This window comes from Monodelphis domestica, chromosome 1 (genome assembly GCF_027887165.1).
Source record: "Monodelphis domestica isolate mMonDom1 chromosome 1, mMonDom1.pri, whole genome shotgun sequence".
NCBI classification, from domain to species: domain Eukaryota; kingdom Metazoa; phylum Chordata; class Mammalia; order Didelphimorphia; family Didelphidae; genus Monodelphis; species Monodelphis domestica.
In genome coordinates, this window is record NC_077227.1 from 267177445 (window position 1) to 267205033 (window position 27589).

Sequence of the window (27589 nt, forward strand, 5' to 3'; positions counted from 1 at the left end):
TTAGGATTTCTAATTTAGTCTTCATCTGAGGATTTTTAATTTGTTCACTTTCTAGTTTTTTAATTTGCATGCCCAATTCATTGACCTCTGCCCTTCTTAATTTGTTGATATATGAACTCAAGGATATAAATTTGCCCCTGAGTACTGCTTTGGCTGCATCCCATAGGTTTTGAAAGGATGTCTCACCATTGTCATTTTCTTCAATGAAGTTATTAATTGTTTCTATGATTTGTTCTTTAACTAGTTGGTTTTGGAGAATCATATTGTTTAATTTCCAATTAATTTTTGATTTATATCTCCATGTTCCTTTACTAATTATTATTTTTATTGCATTGTGGTCTGAGAAGTTTGCATTTATTATTTCTGCCCTTTTGCACTTGTTTGCAATGATTTTGTGCCCTAGTACATGGTCAGTTTTTGTGAATGTACCATGTGCTGCTGAAAAGAAGTTGTATTCCTTTTTGTCCCTATTTATTTTTCTCCATATGTCTACTAACTCTAATTTTTCTAAGATTTCATTTGCTTCTCTCACCTCTTTCCTATTTATTTTTTGATTTGATTTATCTAGTTTGGGTAGGGGAAGTTTCATATCTCCCACTAGTATAGTTTTTCTATCTAGTTCATCCTTGAGCTCCTCTAGTTTCTCCTTTAAAAATTTGGATGTTCTGCCATTTGGTGCATACATATTGAGTACAGATATTTCATCATTGTCTATACTGCCTTTTATCAGGATGTAATTACCTTCCCTATCTCTTTTAACTAGATTTATTTTCACTTTGGCTTTGTCCGATATCATGATTGTGACCTCCTGCCTTTTTATCATTTGATGCCCAATAGATTTGGCTCCATCCTCTTACTTTAACCCTATGCGTATCTACCTTCCTCATGTGTGTTTCTTGTAGACTGCATATGGTAGGGTTTTGGATTCTAATCCATTCTACTATTCACTTGCGTTTTATGGGTGAGTTAATTCCATTCACATTTAGAGTTATGATTACTAGCTGTGGATTTCCCAGCATTTTGATTTCTACTCCTGGCCCTGCCTTTTTTTCTTTCACTATTTCCTTCTAAACCAATGTTTGTTTATAGTCAGTTCCCTTAGTTCCCCCCTTATTTTACTTCCCTTTCTACCCCCCTCCCTTTTTATTCCCTCTCTTATTTTTCCCTGTAGTCTTTTTAAAATTTACCCCCCACCCTCTCCCTCCCTTGTACTGCTTACCTTCCCACCAGTCCGTTTTTTACCCTTCTACTCCCCTCTAGGGCGCAAATCTATTCTCTTCCCCAATGAATTGGATTGTTCTTCCCTCTTTGGGTCAGTTTCAAAGTATGTAAGAGTTGGGTATTTCCTATCTTCAACCTCTTTACCCTTCCAGTGTGTCGATGTTCTCCCCTCTCCTGCCATGAGCTTCTTTGTGACATATAAATTTACCCCCTTTTGTATCTTTTCCCATTTCTTTTAGTCATATCCTCTTTTTTTTTTAACTCTCTTCATATATATTTATATATATACATACACATGTATATGTATTTATGCATGCATATATCTATATACCTATTTATGTCTTGTCCTTTCATCCTATACAGTTTGTCACTGTTCCCTCTGAGTGTAATTCTTCTAGCTGCTCAGGTGATAGCAACAGTTTTTAAGAGTTACCAAAGATCTCTTTTCTTATAGGGATACATATAATTTTAACTTATTGAGTCTCTTAAAAAAATTTTGTTGTTGTTTTGTTTGCTTTTTTCCCCTTTTTTAATTACCTTTTGATGATTCTCTTGTGTTCTGTGGTTGGACATCAAATTTTCTGTTCAGGTTTGGTCTTTTATTTATGAATGCTTGGAACTCTTCTGTTGTGTTGAATGACCATACTTTCCCCTGTAAGTATGTAGTCAGTTTTGATGGGTATTTTATTCTTGGTTGTAGACCTAGTTCCTTTGCTTTCTGGAATATTGTATTCCATGCCTTTCGGTCCTTCAGTGTGGATGCAGCCAGATCCTGTGTTAACCTCACCATGTTTCCATGGTTTCTGAATGGCTTCTTCTTGGCAGCTTGTAATATCTTTTCTTTCATCCGATTGTTTTTGAATTTGGCTATAACATTTCTTGGTGTTGTCATTTGGGGATTAAATATAGGTGGTGATCTGTGGATTCTTTCAATCTCCACTTTCCCCTCTTGTTCTAGGATCTCGGGACAGTTTTCCTGGATAATTTCCTCTAGTATTATGTCCAGGCTTTTTCTTTTGTCGTGGTCTTCTGGTAGTCCAATTATTCTTAAATTGTCTCTTCTTGAATGATTTTCTAAATTGTCTGTTTAGTGAATGAGATGCTTCACATTTTCCTCAATTTTTTCATTCTTTTTGTTTTTTTTTTAATAGTGTCCTGCTGCCTTGTGAGGGCACTTAATTCCAGTTGTTGTATTCTGGTTCTTAAAGATTGGATTTCATCTCTGGCTTTTTGGTCATCCTTTTCCTTCTGGTCTGATTTTCTTTGAAGATCATCTTTCATCCTCTTTACCTTGTCTTTCATCTCGTTTGCCTCATCTTTCATCTCGTTTGCCTCATTTTCCAGCTGGTTGATTTTGGCTTTCAAGATACTATTTTCTCGTTTTAGTTAAAGTGCCTCTGTTTTCAGATGACTTATCTTAATTTTTAAGTTCTTTTCCCAATCTTCTTCAGCCTCTATTAGTTGTGTTTTGAGTTCTTCCACAGCCTGTATCCAATTTGCTGAGGTTTCTGGTTTATTGTTTGCTGATCTCTCCCCCACTGTTCCATTTGCTGAGTAGTAGCTGTCTATTGTAGTTTCTTTCTTCTTTTTCTGTTGTTTGCTCAAATTCACCCCTTTTTTACTCCCCGTATTTGTCTGTGCTCTTGTTCCTCTCATTCTTTTGTTTTTTGGGGACTTCTATCAGTCTCCTCTCTTGGAGCTTTAACAGAAGATCTCTTGGTGTAGTCTCTGAGGGAGGGTTGTTGGGGGTTTGAGCTTCCCTGTCCTCTGGTGGCTTTTGATTGGCTTAAAGTCCAGCAGTCAATGAGGATGGGTGGGGAGTCTGGGCTTCCCTGAGTTCTGGAGACTTTTGATGGGATTAAGTTCTGCTTGGTTGGGCTGGGTTTGCTCTGAGTTCTAAACTTCCTGGATGGCTGGAGCAAATATGGAGGATCTCCAAAGGTCTGGCCAGTCTGCCAGGTCTATGCTCCTTCTAGGCTGCCATCTTGAGTCCGCCTCTAGGTTTCTGTTCTTTCAGAAGACTCTGCTCTCTAAGGGGGGAGAGGTCGTGGCCTCCCTGGGCTCTGAGGGCTGCTGATGGGATTAGGTTCAGCTGGTGTGGGCCGAGCGATCCTGAACCAAAAAACCTCCTCCTCCACAATCTGTGTTGGATGCCTGGAGACTGGCCCAGGTTGCTTTCAAGGTAAGCCCTTCAGAGTAACCCCTTTGCTGGCCCTGAGGTTTCTGTGCTTTCAGAAGCTCTGAGGGCTCCTGATGGGGTTGGGTTCAGCTGGTGCCCTATAGCTGGAACCTCCCTTGAGACTCAGATGGAAGGACCCAGCCAGGGGGCTACAGGCTTCCCCCTTCTCTCTATGTTTCCCTGCCGTCTCTGTTGGGCTCCCCGGAGACTGGCTCAGGTTGCTTTCAAGGTGAGTCCTTCAGAATAGCCAGCCCTGAGGCCCTTTTGCCGGCCCTGAGGTTCCTGCTGCTGCCGTGGGCTCAGCACTCTGGGTTGGGGGGGATGGGTCCTGGGACTTTCCTTTTGCCTATCTTTTAGATCTGAGTGATCTAGGGTTCTGGCTTTTGGTGGGCCGTACCTTTTGATCCAGGTCCAGGAGGAGGGTTCCATGGGTCTGTCCTGTTGTTCTGTTTGAATTTTGGTGTCCTGGGAGCATTCAGTTTGTGATTGGTAAGGAAGGGTTTTCAGAGGTCTGAACTTTTGCTGCCTCTAAGCCGCCATTTTGACTGGAAGTCAGGAAGAGCTCTATTCTGTTTTTTAAGGTATTTTCTTCAGTATTTTTTGTGCCTCCTTTACTAAGCTGTCAATTCTTTTTTCATGATTTTCCCACATTACTCTTATTTCTTTTCCCAGTTTTTCTTCTACCTCTTTTATTTGATTTTTAAAGTCCTTTTTGAGCTCCTCCAGTAATTCTTTTTGGGCTTAAGACCAATTCATATTTTTCTTGGAAGCTTTGGATGCAGCAGTATTGACTTTGTTGTCTTCTTTTGTGTTTGTGTTTTGGTTTTTCCTATCCCCAAAATAACTTTCTATGTTTAGTTTCTTTTTTTTCTTGTTTACTCATTTTCCCCAAACTTTTTCTTATCTTTTATTTTGTTTTTTAAAATCCTTACATCTTAGAATCAATTCTGAATATTGATTTCAAGATAGAATGGGAAGGGCTACTCATTAGGTTTAAATGACTTGCCTAGTGTCATACATTTTGGAATTGTCTGAGGCCATATTTGAACCTAGGACCTCCTGTCACTAGGCTTGGCATTCAATCTACTGAGCAACCTAACTGTCTCCTTTTATTTGTCTTTTAATTTAAAAAAAAACTTTTAAAGTTTAGCTCTGTTCCTGTGATGAAAGGAGCATTGTTGTAAGCTTCAGATTCTTTGTACAACTGCCTTCTGAGCTAGCTCTGGGAGTCTACAAATTTTCAATTCTTCTAAGGTGGTATCATCTAAGGAGCAATGTGTTTAATACTCTCTTGGCCTGTGCTGTGATCTGTCAGTGACCATAAATACCCTTTTCCATCTTGGAAATGTGACCATTTTTGCCTCAAGTGCTGCTGTGTGCTAGTGTTCCTTTTTGCTCTTAGACTGAGATTTGGATAAGCATATGAACACTGCACCAGAGTCTTGCATCCATAGACAGCAAAGGGTCTTCTGTAATTTCCTTCTTACCAGTGTTTAAACTCTCTTATTATCTGTGACTGAGAGATCTGGAAGCCTTTTCTGCTGAATGAGCTGCCCCAGAGGCCCATATAGGATTACTGATGTGGGGTTGGCTGTCCTTTGCTAGTCTATTCTTTACTCCCACCCTGGTGTGATAGACCTTTTTAGGTTATCTTGGGCTGAAAAATTGTTTCACCCTGTCCTTTTGTGGGTTTTGTTGCTCCAGAATTTGTTTTGAGGCATAAGTTGTTTGGAGAGCAATTTGGTAGAGATCAGGTGCATCTATGCACTTTCTCTGTCATCTTGGCGCTGCCTCCTCTGAGTGAAAAATTCCCTACCCCTTTATATGAGAATTAGATTTTAATTTTAGTAGTAGTATTGATTTAATCATTATTGTAATTCTAAGATAGTGAAATAATATTAGCATAAGTGATGATTTTAGTAGGCTTTTTGTGATTATTTTAGTATAAATATTAAGGTTTTGAATTAAATAACTGCTTTAGCATAGGTAATCATTGTTGGTATAGTCCCAGGTTTGGGGCCTTAGCCTTAAAATTGCTATATAATGCACCCTCAGCAATGATTATGGTCTTGAACTTGTGATCCAGTAAAAATCACTAGGCCTGACCCTGAATTCAAAGCCTGATGCCACCCAACAGTACCCACTCTTATCATTTATGTCATTAGCTCAGGTTCCCCTGTGCCCACTTTGTCTATCAAGTGACTTTTAAGTCGTTATTAAGTGACTTCTACCAATGAGAAGTATTTCCTGATTACTTTAACCAATCCACATCTCTCTATTTTTATGACTGTCCTGAATTATTTTTAAACTGGTATCTAAGTTGTCTAATTCTTTTGGGCATAAAAGTCACTTAACCCTCATTGCCTAGTCCTTACCACTCTTCTGCCTTTGATAGTATGCCATGCATTGCCCATGGCCACACAGCTAGGAAGTGTCTGAGGCCAGATTTGAATCTTGGATCTCCTGTCTCTAGGCTTGGCTCTTATTCCACTGAGCTACCCAGCTGCCCCCTATTTTATATATATATATATATATATATATATATATATATTTTTTTTTTTTAAAACCCTTACCTTCCATCTTAGAATCAATACTGGGTATTGGTTCTAAGGCATAAGACTGGTAAGGGCTAGGCAATGGGGGTCAAGTGACTTGCCCAAGGTCACAGAGCTAGGAAATGTCTGAGTCCAGATTTGAACCCAGGATCTCCCATCTCTGGGCCTGACTCTCAATCCACTGAGCCACTCAGCTGCCCCCTTTGCTTTATTATATTAATTGTTCAACCCCTTCCCTCCCTCATCTACCCCCAGTTGGCATTGGGGGTAGGGTGAGAGAGAAGAGATAAGGATAGGTTAGAGAGAGAAAGAAAGGGATGGAGTGGGGAGAAGAGAGGCGGAGAGTTGTTAAAGCAGTTTTTTTTTTTTAAATGCAGAGAAGAAAAACAAGAAAAACCAGGAAGAAGTATAATTGTGGCAGTTTTTAAAGCTGTCCATTGAAATTATTTTTTACTTAAAAAATAAAAGCAAGCTGTACTTGATAGATAGTCATAGTTATGGGTATAATCCTCTTTTTCTGTTTTGTTAGGTATATATGAAGGCCTATTTTGTGTGATGTTTAAGTTATAATTTAAGAAACAAAAAAAATCCCCCCAAGAATGTTCATGTATTTTGAAGGCAGATATCCTTTTATTTATTTATTTTAAAACTTCTTACCTTCTGTCTTAGAATTAATACTGTGTATTGATTCCAAGGCAGAAGAGCAGTAAGGGTAGGCAATGGTGGTTAAGTTCTTTGCCCAGGGTCACACAGCTAGGAAGTGTCTGAGGTCAGATCGGAACCCAGGACCTCCCATCTCTAAGCTTGGCTCTCAACCCACTAGACCACCTTGCTGCTCCCTGGTCTAATATAATTATAAAATCTTAGCTGGTATTAAAAGGAATTTTAGAGGTCATTAATCTGACCCCTACCTGAAATATGAAACCTTTCTACAACAACCTTGTCTTGTAGATATTAGCCTTTTTAAAAAATATCTTCCATGACAAAGAACTCAGTATCTCATTTATTACTACAAGTATTTAGTTGTGATAATACAAGTTGGAGGTATAAAAAGTCACTCAATTCATACTTTTTAATCTAGGGGTGCAGCTAATAGCCCTGTATTCCAAAGATAGCAAAGAAAGAGGAAAAGGTGTGAAAGGACAAGTAAATACCATAATACTTCTATATTTCTGGAACCCGATTTTAACGAATTTTCATCATAAATATTTTTATTGTTGCTTTTGAATTGAAATGCAAAATGATACATTAGAAAGAGCACTTGTTTAGAGGACTGGGTTTAAAAACTGTCTCTATGACTTTATTTTTTGTGACTTTACATAAGTCACTTAAATTCTCTCAACCTCAGTTTTTTCAGTCTGCAGAATGATAGAAGTGGACTAGTTCTTCAAGGTTCCTTCTAGCTTCAAATTTGTAGTTTTAAGTACTTGTGGTAGAATCCTATTCTATATTGGATACTGACATGGGATTTGTTGCTGCAATAGTTGTAGTCCTCACCTTAACTTTAGGTGATTGATATTTTTATAAAAAAATTATATTTGTCATGATACCAAATTTTATTTGGCTTGTATTTCATCATAATTTTAAAAACATTTATACCTTTTGTTTTTACTTAATAATTTCTGAATACCTCTCCATCTTCCCTGCTCAGTGAACTATCTATAACAAAGATTTAAAAACTAAGAAAAAATTAGGCAACTAGAGTTGTATCAATTAATTCAGCATGGATGGATTGTGATCTGCTGTGAGATCATGTGTCTTTGAATTCTTAATCATCTTTTTTATGGTATTATACTTTTTCATTAACTTATTTAGCTATTCTCCAAGTAGGTAACCTGCTTTGTTTCCATTTGTTCATTAATCTGTCCAGTCATTCTGGAAAACAATTTGTATTTATACCTAAAAAATGATTAAAATCCATGTTCTTTGATCAGTTGTACTAGTCTGAGTCTATGCCCAAAAAAGATCACAGGAGGAAGAAAATGATCCATATGTACAGAAATATTTGTAGCAGAACTTTCTGTGCTGTCAGAGAGCTGTAAACGTAAGAAATGCCCACTCATTAGGGAATGAATGAATGTATATCAATATAATGGATTAACTATTGCCCTGTAAGAAATGGCAGAAAGGATGGTGTCAGAAATACTAAGGAAGATTTGTATGAACTGATTCAGACTACAGTGACCCCAGAACCAAGAGAGAAATGAAGACAATAACATCATTCTAAAAACAAACAACTCTGAAAGACTTAAGAACTCTAAACAACCAGGATTCCAGAGGCCTGGTATAATCCTCCTGACAGAGATGGGCTCAAGATGCAGAAGGAGGCATATGCTTTTAGTAATGGCCAATATTAGAAGTTGTTTTGATTGACTATGCATATTTGTTACAAATATTTTTCTCTCTTAATGTGAGTATGGGTAATTATTTTTTTCTTTTTCAGTAAGAGGAAAGGAGAGACCATATAAGACCTTGTTAATTGAAAAAAAAGGAAAAAAAGCCAAAGAAGAAACATAAAAATGCACAAGATTTTATATATTTAGTCAACAAGCATTTACTTACACATTATATTTTATTGTAGCCAGAAGAGTCTTTGAGCACCTTTGGAGTTACTGATCTTCCACAGAGTCCAGGCCGTTCCAAATCAACCAAAACAGCAAAATCTATTTTGAAAGAAGCTGAAAAAATTTTAAGAGGAGTGCAAAATAATAAAAAAGTTCTTGAAGAAAACCTTGAAGCCATTATTCATGCAAAAGATGGAGCTGCTATGTATTCCTTTATTAATGCCCTGGCTACTAACAGGTAATAAAGTTGTTGGTATCCTATTACTCGGCACCTCTTTCATTCTCAATGAATTTGTCGGTTCAATAGGCTTTGCTGTACTTTCAAGTACTCAAATTGTTCCACTTTTGTTATTCTTTAATAGAGGAGTTTTCCTAGTCTCTATTAATATGTGAAACTTTTAAAAGCAATGGAATTAATAGTTTGCAAATGAAGAATATACTATTTTATTAATTTTACTGATGAAGTCAGAAGGTGGTTTTGTTTTCCTCTGGTAAGTTATTTCATCTTTGTTACATGTTTGCTTCTATTAGTACGTTTTTCAATTATTTTTTCTTTATACATTTTGGAAAGGAAGATTCATAGGATCTGTTTTCTTTTATAGATGGATAGACTGGATTGCAAACAGATTAACAATTATAGGAAAAAATAGTATTTGATTCTGATTCTATTCTGATGATTAGAGACTAATGGAAATTATCTTTTCTTTTAGAGACATGTTGGAAAAATTTCGTATTAGAAAGACAGTGGGTAAATGGATTGAAATAATCACTCAAGAAATTCAGGTAGTAAATGAGAGTTTTTTTTAAGACTAGTATTGATTCTACCTTGAAAGTGATAAACACATTCATCCTGTAATTGTTTCTATTATATATTCTAATACCATCACATTGTCCCTATCATTACTTGATTCCTAATAGTAGCAAGCCTACTTTGCAATTGTGGTTGTCCTTTTATTTGGAAAATTTTATAATGGTCTCATAATGACTTTATAATAGAAAAGGAATTGAAGACAATGCAAATATTTAAACAAAAACAATGTAAAAAATTCATCCATTTCTACCTCTACCTCTCATTTGAGGAAAATGTACTTTTAATATTGTTATGAAATATCAAAACTGAGACAGTGTTATATGCCAAAATGATTACTTGTATCAGAAGTCCCATCTATACCAGTAACTCAATATGACAAATTATATAATCTTTCTGAGCCTTAGTTTTCTGTTGTGATTCAATTAATTAATCTTCAAACTTCCTTCTGAAAGTCCCAAAATTCTATGAATTCTTACAAGTATATGAATGTTTATGATGAAAACTTGGTGTAACTACAATTTGGATGTAGTGTCTAATATATCTCTGTGTCCCAGGTACAGTTGACAACCTCTTACTGACTTTTTATTCTTCTTAGCATCTAAGCATTCTAAACTTATTCTTCTCTCTTCTTTCTCCACATCCTACCAGTTCCCCCATAGTCTACTGTTAAATGCCAATTCTCTGACAGTCTTGATTTCATTCATCAAGGAATTTTGTCATGTGTTCTTTATATTCTTTAAAACTTCTTAGAATCGGCATCTATTCTTTTTTTCTTCTCTCTGCTTTCTTTACCTCTGCTTTTGATCATTTTCTATATTCTCCAGGAGCTTGTCTTAGAGCTGTTCCTTAATAAATGTTTATTAATTGATTGTATTTCTCTTTTACTTATCTTCAATCTCTGCCTTTCCACTGGCTTTTTCCCTTTGGTTTATAAATATGTAAAGTTTTCTTTACTACAGAAAAGGCTTTCCTTTTGTCTTTTGGTCCCATTTATTGTCTCCTTTTCATAGCCAGATTTATGGAAAAAGTTATCAATATTCAGTACTTTTTCTTTTTTTGCCACTTTTTAGTTCTTTAAAATCTTTTTTATGCCCCTATTACTGTACTGAAACAGAAAGAGTCATCATTGCCCTCATAAATTGAAATTCATTGGCATTTTCCATTTTTCTTTGACTTCTTTACAACATGTGGGATTGTTGAGCATACTTTTCTTTTAGATAATCTGTCTTTTCTTGGCTTGAGAGACATAGTAATTGTGTTAGCTTAAATCTCTGCCTGCTTCTTTTTTTCACTTTTGCTGATCCCCCATTCTCTTCCTGATCCCTTAAAGTTTTTATTCTGGGCTTTTTCCTCTTTTTTCTATATCTTAACAATGTAATTTATATCCATGACTTCACCTATCACTTGTGCTCATATTACTAGGCTTGACCTTTTTTATGAGCTTCATTCAGTCTTTATATCTCCAACTAGCTTTAGAATATCATCAGCCAAAGTATACCAGCACCTCAAATTCATGTGTTCAAAACTGAGCATATCTGTACCATAACCCTACCTTCCTCGGCTTCCCCATCTATTCTTTCTGATTTCATTGTTTCTATCAGTGGTGTTACAGTTGATTTAGTGTTTTATGTTCGAAACTATGATGTTAGCGTTGATGAATTCCTCTATCTCACCCTTCATATACAAATGGATAGATACCATATAGTGTTGATTCTGTCTTTCTAACAGCTCATAAGTCCATTTATTCTAATGACTTATCTTCCTTAGGCTTATATCTGGTCATTTTACTTCTGTTCACATATCTTCTTTGACTTCCTATTGCCTACTAAGATCACACTCCTTTGCCAGTCATTGAAGACCTTCCATGGTTTGGCCAAATGGAGTATGCCGTTTTCCTGTCCTAACCTGGTCAGTGGCACATTTCATCCTTTTGCCTGTGGAATTCCTGGAATAGCCTTCCTTTTCCCCTTGGCCTGTTAAATTGCTATACATTTCACAATGCCCTACTCAAAATTTTATTTACTTTTTTTGTGAAGCCTTGTTTGTCTTTTTTCTCTCTTGTACCTCTCAAATCACTTGATTTTACAATTCTTTAATGTACTTATTTTTTGTTTGATTGCATTTTGATATTTCATTACATTTCAGTAAGCACAACACTATTAGTATCTCCCATTAAAAAACTTAGCAAAGATATCTAATAATATGATTTTGAACTTATACTTGATCATTTTGATCAAGTTACACATGTAACTTCTTAAACTTCTAGTTTACGGTTTCTTAACTGAAGGAAAGGGAGACTTAATATTAGCCAACTAGCATTAATGTTGTTGTAATTGATTTTGACTTATATTGCCTTTTAGAGTTGTCTTAATGTACATCGTTTTAGTTACTGTATAGCTTGGTCATCTTTTTGCCCTTGATCAGTTCATGCAACTCTTTTTCTATTTGGAATGAACTTTTCTGGTGTTATTTTGCATTACTGCTATCTGAGTCTCATCCTCATATTAGACCATAGGCTCTGTGAGAACAGAAACCAGTTTTTATCTAAATTTTTATTACTAGTGCTCTGCAAAAGATGATACTTAGTAAGTATGAAGTAAAGAAAAATTCATTCATATTTGACTAGTTGTTTTATTATGTGATTATTTAATTTTTGAAAACAACAGTATTCTGATTTGTTAAATTGTATCATCTAATACAGAAGAATTCTATTATTTTAAAATAAAATATTAGATGTTATCATTTTTAAGTTGTTTGTGTTTTCTTTTCAGGATGAATTGACAAAAAAAGATTATGAACATAAGAAATTTGATAAGAATCAAAGGTTAAATTTTACCAAAAAAGTCTTAAATAACCAATATCAAAAAGTGACCAAAGAAATTAAAACAAATGCTCAAGATAAAACTGTAAATAGATTTGGGTTTCAAGGAAAACATTTTCGAAAGCAGTTAGAGGAAACTTCTAGAAACATGTATCTAAAGAACATTCATCCTTCAAATTTAGATAAAGACAGAAAAGAGGTAAGACTAGTAGTTTCTTTGATTAGTCATTTGATTTTTACAATATTAATATTGTTTAAATTGAATAGTTGTTTTACAGAATATAACAGGTTTTCTGAGATTTTAGAATTGTAATTCAGCGGTATCGATCTTTTCTTAGCACATAGTAATAAAATGAGAAATGAGAAATTTATAATTGCTTTTTAAAATATATTCCTTATTTTCTGTGATTTTTAACTATCTAGCTAAGCTATAAATCCAGAGATAGTAGGGACTTTTAATTTTGTATCCTCTTGCCCTTGAGTACTATGTATACATTTAGAACTTCAAAGAATATTATTAATTGCTGAGAAAGACCTTTCATTTGAAAAAAATTACTAGTTTTATTTCAAAGTACTATTAGTACAAATACATCCTTTGAAATGATGACAGAAAAGTAGACATTATATACTTTGGGTAAGACAGTAAGAAGATAAAATACTGGGATTTTAGCAAGTTCATCAAAGTTTTTGTAAAAATTTATGTAAATTCTTTTTAAAAACGGTCTCTAGAAATAGAATCTTTAATATATGTGTTTTTACCCTTACTTACAATGAACAATAATATAAATAACATATCAAAAGACATGAATATTAATACATGCATGAGAAGTTGTACTCATTAATTTATTTTATTACTTTTTGGCTTGTATTTGATTTTTTGTTTGTTGAATATAGATGTGCCTTTTGTATTATTGTCTATAAATGATGAAAAAAATTATATTCAAGGTTGTATAGGTATCAGATATATTTTTATTGTAAGGGGCATGCATTTTATACTAAATTTTTGCTAATTGAGATAACCATACTGAACAGATTTAAAGAATTTTTGGGTGTACTATGTGTAAAGCACTGTACTGTGTGCTAAAGGTGCAAAGTTAAAAAATGAAATAGCTTTGACATCAAGGATCTTGTTCTGCTGTGGTTGAGGAGATACAGCATCTCACTGATAAATATGATGCTGGCTAAACTTCAGGGGAGGAGATGGAAAGATACAGTCAAAATACTGTAGGAAAATTATTGAAGGGGTGATAGATTTTAATTTGTGAGTATTGGTGAAGACAGAAGACATGGCACTTGAACTGAGCCTTGAAGAAATAAGAGGATTCAGAAATGCAGAAACAAGGCAGCGAGAGAGTACTTTGGGAGTATGAGAGACAATCTCAGCATATGTGTGGAGTAAGGTGATGGCATATATGATTCACAGAAGAACTAGGAGTTCAGTTTTGGTTGGAATAAGAACTGTATAAAGGAGAATGATATAAAATAACACTAGAAAAATAAGTTGGAGCTAGACTGGTGGTCCTGAACGCTAGGTCTAAGGAGTTCATATTCTATCCTATAGGAAAGAGGAAGGAAGGAAACAGACATTTATTAAGTGCCTACTATGTGCCAAGCATTGTGCTAAGTGCTTTACAAATATTATCTCATTTGATCCTCACAACAACCCTGGGAGGTAGGTGCTATTATTATCTCCATTTTACAGTTGAGAAAACTTAGGTAGGTAGAGGTTAAGTGACTTGTCCGGGTCAGTCAGGCACTTTAGTAGATACTGGGGATGCAAAAAGAGGTTAAAGACAGTTTCTGCCCTCCAGGAGTTCACAATCTAATGGAAGAGACAACAAAAAAGCAAATATTTACAAATATGCCACATTTTATATCTATATATATGGGGGGGTATGTGGCTGTTTTGTATATATGTGTGTGTATATATGTGTGTGTGTGTGTGTGTGTGTGTGTGTGTGTGTACACACATTTAGGATAAATAGGAAATAATTAGAAGAGGAGTGGCACTAGAATTTAGAGGGGTTGGAAAAGACTTCCTATAGAGGACATGATTCATTTACATTTTGAGGAAGCCATTGAGTGGCGATGAGGTGGGAGAGCATTCCAGGAATGGGGAACAGCCAGAGAAAATGCCTGGAACAGACAGATGAAATGTCAGAGTATGTGGCAAAGAGTAAGGTATATAAGAGTATAAGAAGGAAGGGGCTAGGTTATGAATGGTTTTTTAGAAAAAATTTCAATTCCAAATTCTCTCCCTCCCTTTACCCCTCCACCTAATAAGAAGGAAAGAAATATGATGCCAGTTATACATATGTATATATACATGCAAAGCATATTTTCATGTATTTGTTCCTAGAGGCAATATGAAATTCTTGGAGTTTACTGAGTAGGGAGATGGTATGGTAAGACTGAATTTTAGGAAAATCACTATAGTAACTGAATGGTTGATATATTGGAGTGCAGAGACATTTGAGGCAGGTAGACCTACCAGCAGCATATTGCAGTAGTCTAGAAGTGAGATGATGAGGGCCTATACCAGAGTGGTGGCAATGCAGAGGAGAGAAGATGGTGTTTGTGAGAAATGTTGAAAAGGTGAAATTAACAGACCTTGGCAACAGGGGTATGAGAGAGAGTGAGGAAGAGTTGAGGATGACAGCTAGATTGTAAGCCTGAGGAACTGGGAGGATGGTATTGCCATTGTCAGTAGTAGAAAAGTTAAGAGAGGGGAAGGTCTTTAGGGGGAAAGATGAATTTCATTTTGGACATGATAAGTTTAAGATGTCTACTGGACATCCTGTTGGAGATATCTGAAAGGCAGTGGAGATGTGAGATTGGAGGACAGCAAAGCATTGGTGGTAGGATAGGTAATTTGAGAATGCCAGAACAGAGATGGTTATTAAATCATTGGAAACTGATTAGATCATCAAGTGAAGTAGTGTATAGATGTAGAAGAGAAGAGAGACTAGGCTAGGAATTTGTGAGAGAGAGAGAGAGAGAAAACGTGGAGGAATCTATTTTAGATGGCCTTATCAAGACCACAAAGGATGGAAGAGTTACAGGACAATAGCAGATATGGAAAGATCAAGGGAGGATGTTTTTGAAGATGAGGGAGACATGGATATGTTGTAGGCAATAGGGAAAGAGCCAGTACACAAGGAGAGATTGAAAATAAGTGATACCATGAGGAAGACTGAGGAGGCAATTCATTGGAGTAGATGTAATGGAATGGGATCACTTAAGCCTTGACAAGGAATAAGGCCATGTCATCATGTGAGACAGGATGAAAGAAGATAGTGATAGAGGCTATATGAGTTATAGATAAGGAAGAGAAGAGAAGAGCTCACAGCAAATGACCTCAATTATTTTCTGTAAGATATGAGATAAGGTTCTCAGATGAGAGAGTAGGGAGTGGGGAGCCAGGGGGACGTTTGGGAAAGGGTGAAAAAGTTTGGAAGAACCACTATGAAGAATAGGATAGTGAGTTGATAAGAGAGGTGAAGAAGGATGCATGAGTGAGGGCTCAGTTGAAGTTATTTAACATAAATTTGTAGTAGACCTAGTTAGAATGGTTATGTAATTTTCTCCACCTTCATCTAATAGCACTTGTGTAGGAGTGAAGGCAGCAGATGATGGGAGTGATCTCAGGCTGAGGCTTGTCAGTGTATAATTGACAATATAAGGGGATGAGTAAGGACTCAAGAAAAGGAGAGTAAGTAAGTATCTGAGGACAGATTTGAACTCAGATCTTCCCAACTCTTGGCCTAGACTTCTATTGATTGTCTTTCTTAGCTGGCTATTAGAGCCACAATATTAAGCCAGCGAAAGATTTTGAGCAAGGGAATGGCATAAATGAAAAAGTATGTTAAAAGTATTTAGTATGGTCCAGAACACTCTGCTGAGGATACAAGTGTGCTAAAGATAAAGTTAGAAAAGTACAAACGTTTCTACTCTTGAAGAACTTATATTCTAAAAGGGGAAGACAATACATAAGATATTTCAGCTGCTATTCATGTAGTTAAAGTTCATGGTACTTGGGATGAAGAGGAAAAGCACAAATGTATCTTTAATATTTACATTAATAAAACCATGCCTATTTCTAATATTGGTAGCTTAACCTCCAGATAAAGTGACCAAGTTGGATTTCTACAAGTGCTGCTTCTTTGGATGATGGCTGTTAGGAAGCAGGGCCTGTGGTTTTAGGTTCTTTTTACTTCTAGTTAGATTTCTTGACTCTTCAGTGGCATTTGATCAGAAGTTAGTGATGTGGTAATATCTATGTATTTGGAAGATCATTTTAACATTTGTGTAAAGAATGATTAAAGAGAGATTGAAGGCAAACAGATCAGCCGAAAGAGGCTATTGAAATAATTCATTTCAGAGATAGTGAAGGCTTAAATGGTAGTGTAGACCAAATGAATGAAGAATATAAAAGATAGTGTAGAGGCAAAAATTGTTAGGATGTAAGTTACATGAATGTGGAAAGAAAGCAAAGGGAAGAGTCAGAGATTATGCTGAAATCTGATTCTAGGTGACTAAAAAGATGGCAATGCTATTAACTGAATTAGGAAATTTGGGGAGGAAGGGATTAGAGAGAAAGATGAGTTCAGTTTTTGACATGACCTATATATCTGGGGGAGATAGAAAACAAGCAGTTAGAGATGGAATGTTGAGGTTCAAGATCATTTACCTATGTTATAATTAATGAGAATTAATGAATGACCCCAAGAGAGAATCCTAGGATATATCCACATTTTGGAGGGGGAAAAAAAACCTTAGAAGATATGGTCATACAGGTAAGAGGAAAATGAGAAAAATACAGTTTTGCAAAAGCTAAGAAAAGATTATTCATTAAGAGAGGAAATAGTTGACTGTGTCAGAACCTTTAAAGAGGTACATCACTAAGAAAAGGTCTTTAAATTAACTGATTAAGAGCAGTAGTTGGTAGCCTTTTAAGTTGGCATTTTTTTTAAAGGATGATGATGAATTAGCCTGCTTGGCAGCTGTAGAGGAGAAAGTAGATAGAGATTGAAAATGCTATCTATGTATGAGTAAAGCAGGGAATGATCAATGGGGTAATATCCCAGAAGAGGAGACCAAAGGAACCAACATCAAATGTACATTAGAAAAATAATTCCTTCGTGAGTAAGGAGCAAGGCTACTTTATCCTCAGATTGGAACAATGAAGGAGGTAATGGTTCGTGAAGCACCTAAGGAGCTTTTGAGATGTATTATTTAGCAGGGACCACAGATCAGAGTGGTAGCCCAGATTTTCTCAGTAAAGTAGGAAGTACAGTCATTTATTGAAGATAGTGATTAGATGGATGAAGACTGAAAGAAGGGGTTGGAGTAGTTGTTTTAGAGAATATAATAAGGAGTCAGTCAGAGATAGATATAAAGGACTCATTAGTGGTGAGGACATGGTTGAAAATAGTGCATATTTGTAATGGGCATAGTTTGCATAATTTTGAGACATTCTGTAGCTATTTGAGAAGAGTAGAGAAAGGCAAATGATGTGTGATCTAGAAGTGATATTTAGCAGGTGTCAGTACAGTTGATTCTATAGTACAAAGAACATTTTTTGGTATTGGGAAGAACACCTTTATTCTTAACTTTTTTTTTTAGGAGGGGCAGGTTTTTAGTAAATGAAGTTACTGATGCTTAATTATAGGGGCAGGGTTTAAAATGAAGGAAAGGAGAGATCAGACTAGGTCATGATTTAGAAAAACAGGAATGAGGTCATGAGAATGGAGAGCAGATTTAATGTGAATATGGCAGCTAGAGTAATGGAAGGTCTAGGAATTTATGATTAGAGAAGGAATTTCAGAATTCAAGATTATAAAGGTAAAATGATTTCCAGTAATGTTGAATTCTCAATTAAATGCTGAATTTGTTGATTAAAGTTTGAGCCTGGTCTTAACTTTCATCTAGCAAATATATTCACATTGAAAATAATTTTTCAGACGTATGACCAAATTAATGGTTAATAATAAAATATAATCAGATCTCTCTGGAAGAAACACAATTATAAGGGGGTTGAGAGATTGACACATAAGGTATATGCAGGTGGGGGTGATACCAAAGATGAAAAAAATCTTAGATTTTATTAATTAAAAAAAAACAATGACCCAGAGAATGTCAACTATTGATATGCATATTTTCTCACCTATAAAAACATTTTGTGAGAATTGTCTGCACACTTATTGAGGACATTCTTGTTGAGGGTATAGGCAGGCTTTCATAGGTGACATTTCACAGTTGAACATATCTTTATCAGTCACAAAATTGACTAAAAGACATAGATAACACAGGATCTTATTGGTATGTATAAAATATTATGTTTCTTGTTAATAAAATTATAAAAAAGCATTTGATTTGGTAAGACAAAGAACATATTCCAATAAGATTTCCTTTTTATGCATCAATATCATTCAGGATTTCTTGAAAGATATTATGTCAGCAGAAGTAACCTTGTTAGACATCTCTATTAGTCAGAACATCAGATGATGATCCTCAAAGATATTTATTTCTTGATAGAGGAGATCAAGTGCAGCATCCAAGTTGAAGAGAGACTCTTTATGGAAGGTCAAATCTTTCTAGATGTTCCTTTTGCAGATGACATTATAATGGTTTCATTAAGTTCCTAGACAGTTTAGAATTTTGTGGAAGAGATCCATAACAACTTAAAAATTTGACCTTGTCTACAACATGGAAATAATTATTCTAAAAATTTCTCATTCACAAATGGCCCATATTTACCAGTAGTCTAGTATTTTAAAGCTGCAAGTCATGGAACACAGAATTGTCTGAAGAACTGAAAATGAGTATGGCATTAGCAATTCCTATGGTGGGTATGAGCATGCTATAATATATAACAAATAAAGAATTTTAAAGAAGAATAGTAAATAAAGAATTTCATCTCGGAAATAGATAATTAAAAAGGAAAATGGGTTGGTTATGTGGTAAGAACTAGGCATAAAAGGTGGATAGCATGAATGTTCTACTAATATCTTGAAATTTCAAGAGAAAGTGAGTCAGGCCTCTGATGTTGAGTGGACCTCCTGTGGCATACATGTGGGGGGACGGATGAGAATTGCATGGTATATGTTAGCAAGATTGGGTTGCAAGCTCCATCTGAGGAGATCACAAATCCATTTCAGTATTTGAGTAATATTTCATATAAAATATACTTTACCTGAAAAAAATGAAATGCAATTTTTAATACTAATTTCTGAGCAAGTAACTTTGGTTTTGAATGCAGGGGCATCTAAAGACAACCAGTGTGGTGCAAGGTAGTGAATACTTGTTACAGGTTTATGGGAAACCAGTTTATCAAGGTCATCGCAGCACTCTTAAAAAAGGTCCATATCTTAGATTTACTTCACCATCTTCCAAATCCAGACCCCAGAGACCAAAAGTCATAGAACAAGTCAAAGGTATGGAAACTTTTAAAAAACAAATACTGGTTTTAATTTGTATAGTTTTATGTGGAACACTGCTCTCGAGTGAGAATATGGTTTTAAATCATGATTAGATGCTTACTGCCTCTCTGACCTTAGACTGGTTGAATTGGATGGTGTCTGAAGCCCCATTCAGTGCCAGGCCTATGTTCTTTTCTCAGGTGTGTCCTTATGACTTTTCTTTTTTTGTTATCATTTGTAAATATTCTTTGATACTCAAGATAACTGAATGACCTGTAGCAATTCTGATTCTGTAAAGAAAGCCTAATAAGATGGTAGGGGTAGTGGTTGAGAAATAAATCAGGGCCTAAAGGATTTGTGGAATTATTATCAAAACTGTGTTAATAAAGTAGAATATGAGTCTTTAGTTATAAGAAAGGGGCATGAAATAATTATAGCAGTTCATTGTATAGTGATGATTAGAAAAACCAAATCCAGGACATCATCAGAAAAGTTACTTAAATGAAATAGAAAATATTATCCTACCTTTGTACAAAATGATAGTATGCCCATAGGCTTCAGTGAGGAATAGGAATATGTTTCTGTCTCTTATTAATGGATAAAATTCACTTACCTTTTCAATGAAAGTGTTGCTGCCAATTAAAAAACGTAAAAAAGGTGCTTTTCTCTCCTTTATGTGGAATATCAGATTATAATTTTTTTTAATTAGAAAAGTTACCTTGTATAATTTGGGTGTAATACTTTGATGAATATTTTGCATAATAGGTAGTAGAAAAATTCCTTAATATTTTGTTTCAATGAGATAGTCTTAAAAATATTTTAACTAACAGTTTAATTATTTTACATAGGTTTTAACATAGAAATGAAGATTTTTTTTGATGAAGGAAATGAAGGAAAATATAGCAATTCTTTTTCTTTTCTCTCTCCTGCATTTTTTCTTTTCTCCCCCCTTGTTTTTCAGGAAATTGTTATACCATATTGGCATTAGAGGCAACTTGGAATATTTTATTTGTATAAGGTTTTGTTAAAAAATATCTATGATTGGATAACTGTAGGATCAATAAATTTATTCATGCATAATTGCAGTAAACTAGACTTACAGTTTAACTTAAATCTTTTTAATTTTCTGAAGAATTGTAAGCACTTGTTTTAAGAAATCATTTCCCTATGTATGCCCCAGGTAGGTTATTAATATATAAAAGACACCTATGCTCAGAAATATTTATAGCAAAATTATTTGTGATTAAAAATCTCAAAATAAAATATTCTCAGTGATTGCAGATGATCAAACAAAATAATGATAGATACAATTAAATGTGACTGAACCATTGGAAACAACAAATATGGAGAATTCTCTGAAGAATGGTATGAAGTGAGTTAGAGCAGAGATCCAGAAGAATACAGTAGATAAAGATGGCAGCTATGCAGATAAAGTCAATAAGGAATGACTATAAGTTCTGTCAAATACATAGTTCATCACTAGTACTATATTGCCCAATTAAAAGTCACATTTCTCCTTTTGATTAATGACTGATAAATTCTATTTTACAAGACTGTTTGGGTATATATTTTGGGGGATGTGTTGTAGCAAGGTATCATTAATCAAAGAACTAAACTAACCTTAAAAACCACATCTTCAGTGAGCTTTAATTTAATTGTCTTTCTAGATATTATCTTCATTGTCACAAATAATAAGGATATGTATGTTTTTATTAATAATAGTTGATTATCAGTTTATATAATGGTTACATGGCCAATTTATTTACATATCAATTTATAAATCATTCTTGAAAAAAGGGAAACAATTTAAAATGAACAGAATAGTCTATTTTGGTGTTAATAAAATTATATGATATATTCATTGATGCCTGTTGTAGGTACTAAGATAAGGTCAACAAAAACACAAACTGAATCAGAGACAACCAGATCAGTGGGGACAGACCCAAGAAAGCTGCGCTCCTTTTCTCCGCCTTCTCAACAGGAACAGCAGTATTTGTTCAGCCCAAGCCAAGAAGCCCCTTTTGTTTCAGGCACACTACAAGGTCATCTTATTCCCATGGCAATTCTTTTAGGTAAGAATAAATAAATTCTTATTTTTAAAAATTCTTTTTTTTAGGGGGCAGCTGGGTGGTTCAGTGGATTGAGAGTCAGGCCTAGAGACGGGAGGTCCTAGGTTCAAATCTGACCTCAGACACTTCCCAGCTGTGTGACCTTGGGCAAGTCACTTAACCCCCATTGCCTAGCCCTTACCACTTTTCGGTCTTGGAACCAACACATAGTATTGATTCTAAGGCAAAAGATAAGAGTTTTTAAAAAAAGAATTTTTTTTAAACCCTTCCCTTCCATCTGGGAGTCAATAATATGTATTGGTTCCAAGGCAGAAGAGTGATAAGGGCTAGGCAATGGGGGTTAAGTGACTTGCCCAGAGTCACACAGCTGGGAAGTGTCTGAGGTCAGATTTGAACCTAGGACCTCCTGTCTATCAATTCACTGAGCCACTTACCTGCCCCCCAAATTCTTTTATTTTTAGCAAGATATATTTTAGTTCCCACCACCTCCCTCCCTATTCCCCTCTTACTTGAGGGTTTTTTGGTCGCCGCTCCAGCCTCTCCCTCCCTTGTATTACTTCTCTCCCCACCACCTCTTTTCTTATTCCCCTTCTACTTCTCTAAAGGGTAATATACAATTCTATATCCCAATGAATCTGTCTGTTCTTCCCTCTCTGAACCAATTTCAGTGAGAGTCAAGTTTAAATATCATCCTCCCTTCCATTGTATTAGTCTTCTCCATCCCACTCCACCCACTCCCCATGCTTCTTTGTGTGATATAACTTATCCCATTTTCCTTCTTTTTTTCCCATTTCTTTTAGTATAATACTCCTTTTCACCCCTAGTTTTATTATTTTTTGACAAATCATCCTAAACAGCTTACTACCATACCCTCTATGTATACTTCTTCTATTTTGATAATGATAATTTTAAAGAGTTACAGAAATCTTCTATCCATACAGGAATATAAAGCATTTAACTTTATTGAAACCCTTAAATTTTGTTCTCTTTCTTATTTACCTTTTTTTGATAGAATAGTGATTTTATTTATTATTATTTTTAAAATTTTATTTAGTCAATTTAGAACATTATTCCTTGGTTGCAAGAATCATATTCTTTCTCTCTCTCTCCTCCCCCCCCCCCCCCATTCCTTCCTGTAGCCCACACACAATTCCACTGGGTATTACATGTGTCCTTGATCAGAACCTATTTCCATGTTGTTGATGTTTGCACTAAGATGTTCATTTAGAGTCTACATCCCCAATCATATCCCTCTCGACCCATGTAATCAAGCAGTTGTTTTTCTTCTGTGTTTCTACTCTCACAGTTTTTCCTCTGAATGTAGATAGTGTTCTTTCTCATAGATTCCTCTGGGTTGTTCAGGATCACTGCATTGCCACTAATGGAGAAGTCCATTACATTTGATTGTACCACAGTGTATCAGTCTCAGTGTACAGTGTTCTCCTGGTTCTGCTCCTTTCACTCCGCATCAATTCCTGGAGTTCATTCCAGTTCCCATGGAATTCCTCCAGTTATTCCTTTGAACACAATAGTATTCCATCACCAACATATACCACAATTTGTTCAGCCATTCTCCAATTGAAGGGCATCGCCTCATTTTCTAATTTTTTGCCACCACAGAGAGCACAGCTATGAATATTCTTATACATTTTTTTTCCTTATTATCTCTTTAGGGTACAAACCTAGCAGTGGTATGACTGGATCAAAGGTCAGACAGTCTTTTATCACCCTTTGGGCATAGTTCCAAATTGCCCTCCAGGATGGTTGGATCAATTCACAACTCCACCAGCAATGCATTAATGTCCCAACTTTGCCATCTCCCCTCTAGCATTCATTACTTTCCGTTGTTGTCATGTTGGCCAGTCTGCTATGTGTGAGGTGAAACAACCTCAGAGTTGTTTTGATTTGCATTTTTCTGATTATAAGAGATTTAGAACACTTTTTCATGTGCTTATTAATAGTTTTGATTTCTTTAACTGAAAATTGCCTATTCATATCCTTTGCCCTTTTATCAGTTGCAGTACAATTGGTTTAGCTCTTTATAAATTTGAGTAATTAGACCTTTGTCAGAGGTTGTTGTTATGAAGATTGTTTCCCAATTTGTTACTTCCCTTTTAATTTTGGTTATATTGGTTTTGTTTCTACAAAACCTTTTTAATTTGATGTAATCAAATTTATTGATTTTACATTTTGTGATTTTTTTCTAGCTCTTGCTTGGTTTTAAAGTCTTTCCTTTCCCAAAGATCTAATATGTATACTATTCTATGTTCACCCAATTTGCTTATAGTTTCCTTCTTTATATTCAAGACATTCATCCATTCTGAGTTTATCTTTGTGTAGGGTGTGACATGTTGATCCAAACCTAATCGCTCCCAAACTGTCTTCCAATTTTCCTAGCAGTTTTTATCAAATAGTGGATTTTGGTCCCCAAAGCTGGGATCTTTGGGCTTATCATAGACTGTCTTTTTGAGATCCCTTACCCTAAGTCTAGATATTCTGCTGATCCTCCTTTCCATCTCTTACCCAATACCATATTGTTTTGATGACCACTGCTTTATAGTATAGTTTGAGATCTGGGACTGCAAGGCCACCTTCCTTCACCTTTTTTATTCATTATTTCCCCTGGATATCCTTGATCTTTTGTTCTTCCAAATGAACTTTGTTATTTTTTTTTCTAATTCAGTAAAAAAGTTTTTTGGTAGACCAATGGGTATGGCACTAAATGAGTAAATTTTTTTGGGTAGGATTGTCATTTTTATTATGTTAGCTCGTCCTACCCATGAACAATCAATGTTTTTCCAACTGTTTAGATCTACGCCACCATCTTGACTCCACCTCCTCCTTATTTAACTTTTTTTGCTTCTCTTGAATTTTGTATTTGAGCATCAAATTTTCTTTTTGTCTGGTCTTTAGGAATACTTGGAAATCTTCTATTTTATTAAATAGCCATACTTTTTCTTGAAAGAATATAGTCAGTTTTCTGGGTAATTAATTCTTGGTTGTAGAACCAGTTCCTTGCCTTCTGGAATATCATATTCCATGCCTTCCAGTCTTTCAATGTGGATGCTGCCAGGTCCTGTGTAATCCTGATTTGTGCTCCAGGGTATCTGAATTGTTTCTTTCTGGCTGATTGTAGTATTTTCTCCTTGTCCTGGAAGCTCTTGAACTTGGCTATCACATTCCTAGGAGTTAGTCATTTGGCGATTTAATGCAGGAGGTGATCTGTGGATTCTTTCAATCTCTATTTTACCCTCTTGTTCAAGAACATCAGGACAATTTTCTGGGATAATTTCCTGTAGTATGATATCCAGGCTTTTTTTTTTTTTGGTCATGACTTTTGGATGGTCCACTAATTCTTAAGTTGTTTCTCTGGCATCTGTTTTCCAGGTCACTTGTTTTTTTAATTCAATATTTCTTATTTTCTTCTATTTTTTCATTCTTTTGATTTTGTTTTATTGTTTCTTGATGCCTTGTGAAGTTGTTAGCTTCTATTTGCCCATTTCTAATTTTTAAAGATTGAATTTCTTCCATGACTTTTTCATCTTCCCTTTCCAGTTCGTCCATTCTTCTTTTCAAGTCATGCTTTTCTTCATTTAACTTTGTTGTCTCTTTTTCTAGTAAGTTAATTCTGGCTTTTAAGGAAAACTGTTTTCTTCTTGTGATTCATGTGCCTTCTTTTCCAGTTGACTTATTTTGCTTTTTTAAGCTGTTTTTTTCCCCATTTTTCTTCAACCTGTTTTATTTGATTTGTGAATTCTTTTTTGAGCTCATCCAGAGCCTGAATCCAACTCCCAAGGTTTTTTTTAGGTTTGGCTTGAAGTTTCTTGGATCTTGTCATCCTCAGTTGGTTCTGTTCTTTGGTCTTTATCTCACTAGAAGCTTTCTATCATTAATTTCTTTTTTTCTGTTGTTTACTCATTTTCTTATTTTTTTTCCCTCATGGACTGTAAGCTAGTCCCTTTGCTGGTTTACTGGAGCTTCTCTGCCTTGAGGCTGAATCTTCAATCTTCTCTGTATTAGGCCAGTTGAACTATGCCTTGGGGCCAAATCTTTACTGTAGGCAGCACTGAGGCCAAGGTGCCCAGCCAGGTGGCCCCTGTTCCTCCTTTCCAGTGTCTGTCAGAATTTAGGACCTCAAGTGGTGTGTCTGAGGCTTTCCTTCACAGTTTCAGCCCTCACCCTAGGATCCCAAAGTCAGCCCACATCTAATAGCAGGTCTCAACTTGGTAACTATCCATTGATTCACTACTTGAATCGATGTATCCTAATCATGTTTATAAGTTTATGGTTATGTTGTGTTGTGTTATGTTTCTGTTGTATGCCATATACTGATCACAACTTCAGATCTTCCATCTTTTCATTTTGTCTGATGAAATCTCTTCTTCAAAGTTCATGGCAGCAATATGTACTGTTGAATATATTGTAATATGAATATGTAATAATACCTAACACAAAATCTTACTACCAATTGTCCATTAATCACTTGATCCTCTTCACTGAAAAATTCTCTTTAAAAGTCTTTATGCTCTTGTCCTCTATAAATCAGTCACTTTCTGCACAATGTCTTATGTTGTCTCTGAATCCTTCTCTTCTACAAGAATGTCCTCTTCCACTGGAATGGTCCTCTTCTTACTGATCTTTCTGACTGCAGACTCAATTTGACTGATGAAATCTCAGTTTTCTGCCAACTCTTCTTCTCCTACAATTTCTCCTTCTTCTCCTTCTATTATTTCCACACTTTCATCATTAATTCTATAAGCTAATTTTACATGAGAACAATAGAAACAAGAATCTCTACCTAATACTTTCACTGATGTAGATGAAATTAATACAATAGTATAAGGATCACTACAACTTTCTTGTGTAGCTAATGTTTTGGTAAAATTTTTTACATATACCATATCACCTGGTTGGGAATTATGGAGAGAATAATCCCATGGACCAGATTGGATCAATATTCCCATATCATGCAATTCTCTAAGTCTCTGCTGTAAAGTCCTTAAATATGAAGCAATTTGACAGACTTCCCCTAAGAGAGATGTATAGCTGCCTTAGAAGTTTTTGCTTGCAATGGAGCATGTCCAAAGAGCATTTTACAAGATGATATATGCAAATCTGCTCTAGGTTTTGTACACAAAAAAACCCAAAGCTACCTGAAGAATATCTGGCCATTTTAGATGAGTTTCAGCACAAATTTTCCCCACCATAGTCTTGAGTTCCCTCTTCAAATACTGCACTTGACCTGAACTTTATGAATGATAAGGAAGTGAAACTTAGTTGTTATTCCTAGATTCTCATAGACTCTTTTCAGAATATCCTGAGTAAAATGAGATCCTGTGTCCAAGTCTATGGTAATTGGAACACCAAATCTTGGAACAATTTCCCTAAGCAACACTTTTACCACAAAGCTACATGTACTGGTATTAGATGGAAAAGGGTCAGGCCATTTTGTTAACTGATTACAATTACAAGACAAAAATTGTATCTTCCGGCTTTTGGCATGCTTATTTAATCTATTTGCGAACTCTTGAGTGGACAGTATGCCAGAGGTCTACCACCTAAAACCTTTCTTTCTGAATGCACTTTGATTGAACTTTTTACAAACAAAACAGCTACTACAGATCCTATTTGCCATAGGACTTATTCCTGGTGCTACCCACTGTCTCTTATCAGAATCCACAACAGCTTGTGTACCAAAATGACCTTTTGCATGAATGGCTTGACACAAATAGGTGAAAAAATCTTTTGGTAATAGCGGTTTCCCAGTGTTTGCAACCAATATACCATGTTCTTTCCTAGCCCCAAACTTCTTCCATGTTTGTATCTCTGAGTATACATATTCTTTTTGTAAATCAGCAGACTCAGTAGTGGAAAGATTCATTACATACATTGGAGCATTCTGGGTTGCATACTTTGCAGATACATCAGTTCTTTGATTTCCTTTAGAT

The 27589-nt window shown here is 35.4% G+C and overlaps 1 protein-coding gene across 2 annotated transcripts in view; it reads left to right on the forward strand.

The window, feature by feature from the left end:
• The window catches only part of KIAA0586 (KIAA0586 ortholog), a 157409-nt gene that overhangs the window by 49993 nt on the left and 79827 nt on the right, over positions 1 to 27589 (forward strand). For both annotated transcript variants that reach the window (XM_056810816.1, XM_056810815.1), the window contains exons 12-16: positions 8537 to 8757; positions 9230 to 9302; positions 12102 to 12350; positions 19413 to 19587; positions 21450 to 21644. In XM_056810816.1, coding sequence (XP_056666794.1) covers positions 8537 to 8757; positions 9230 to 9302; positions 12102 to 12350; positions 19413 to 19587; positions 21450 to 21644 — 913 coding nt within the window. The remainder of the gene's footprint in view (positions 1 to 8536; positions 8758 to 9229; positions 9303 to 12101; positions 12351 to 19412; positions 19588 to 21449; positions 21645 to 27589) is intronic.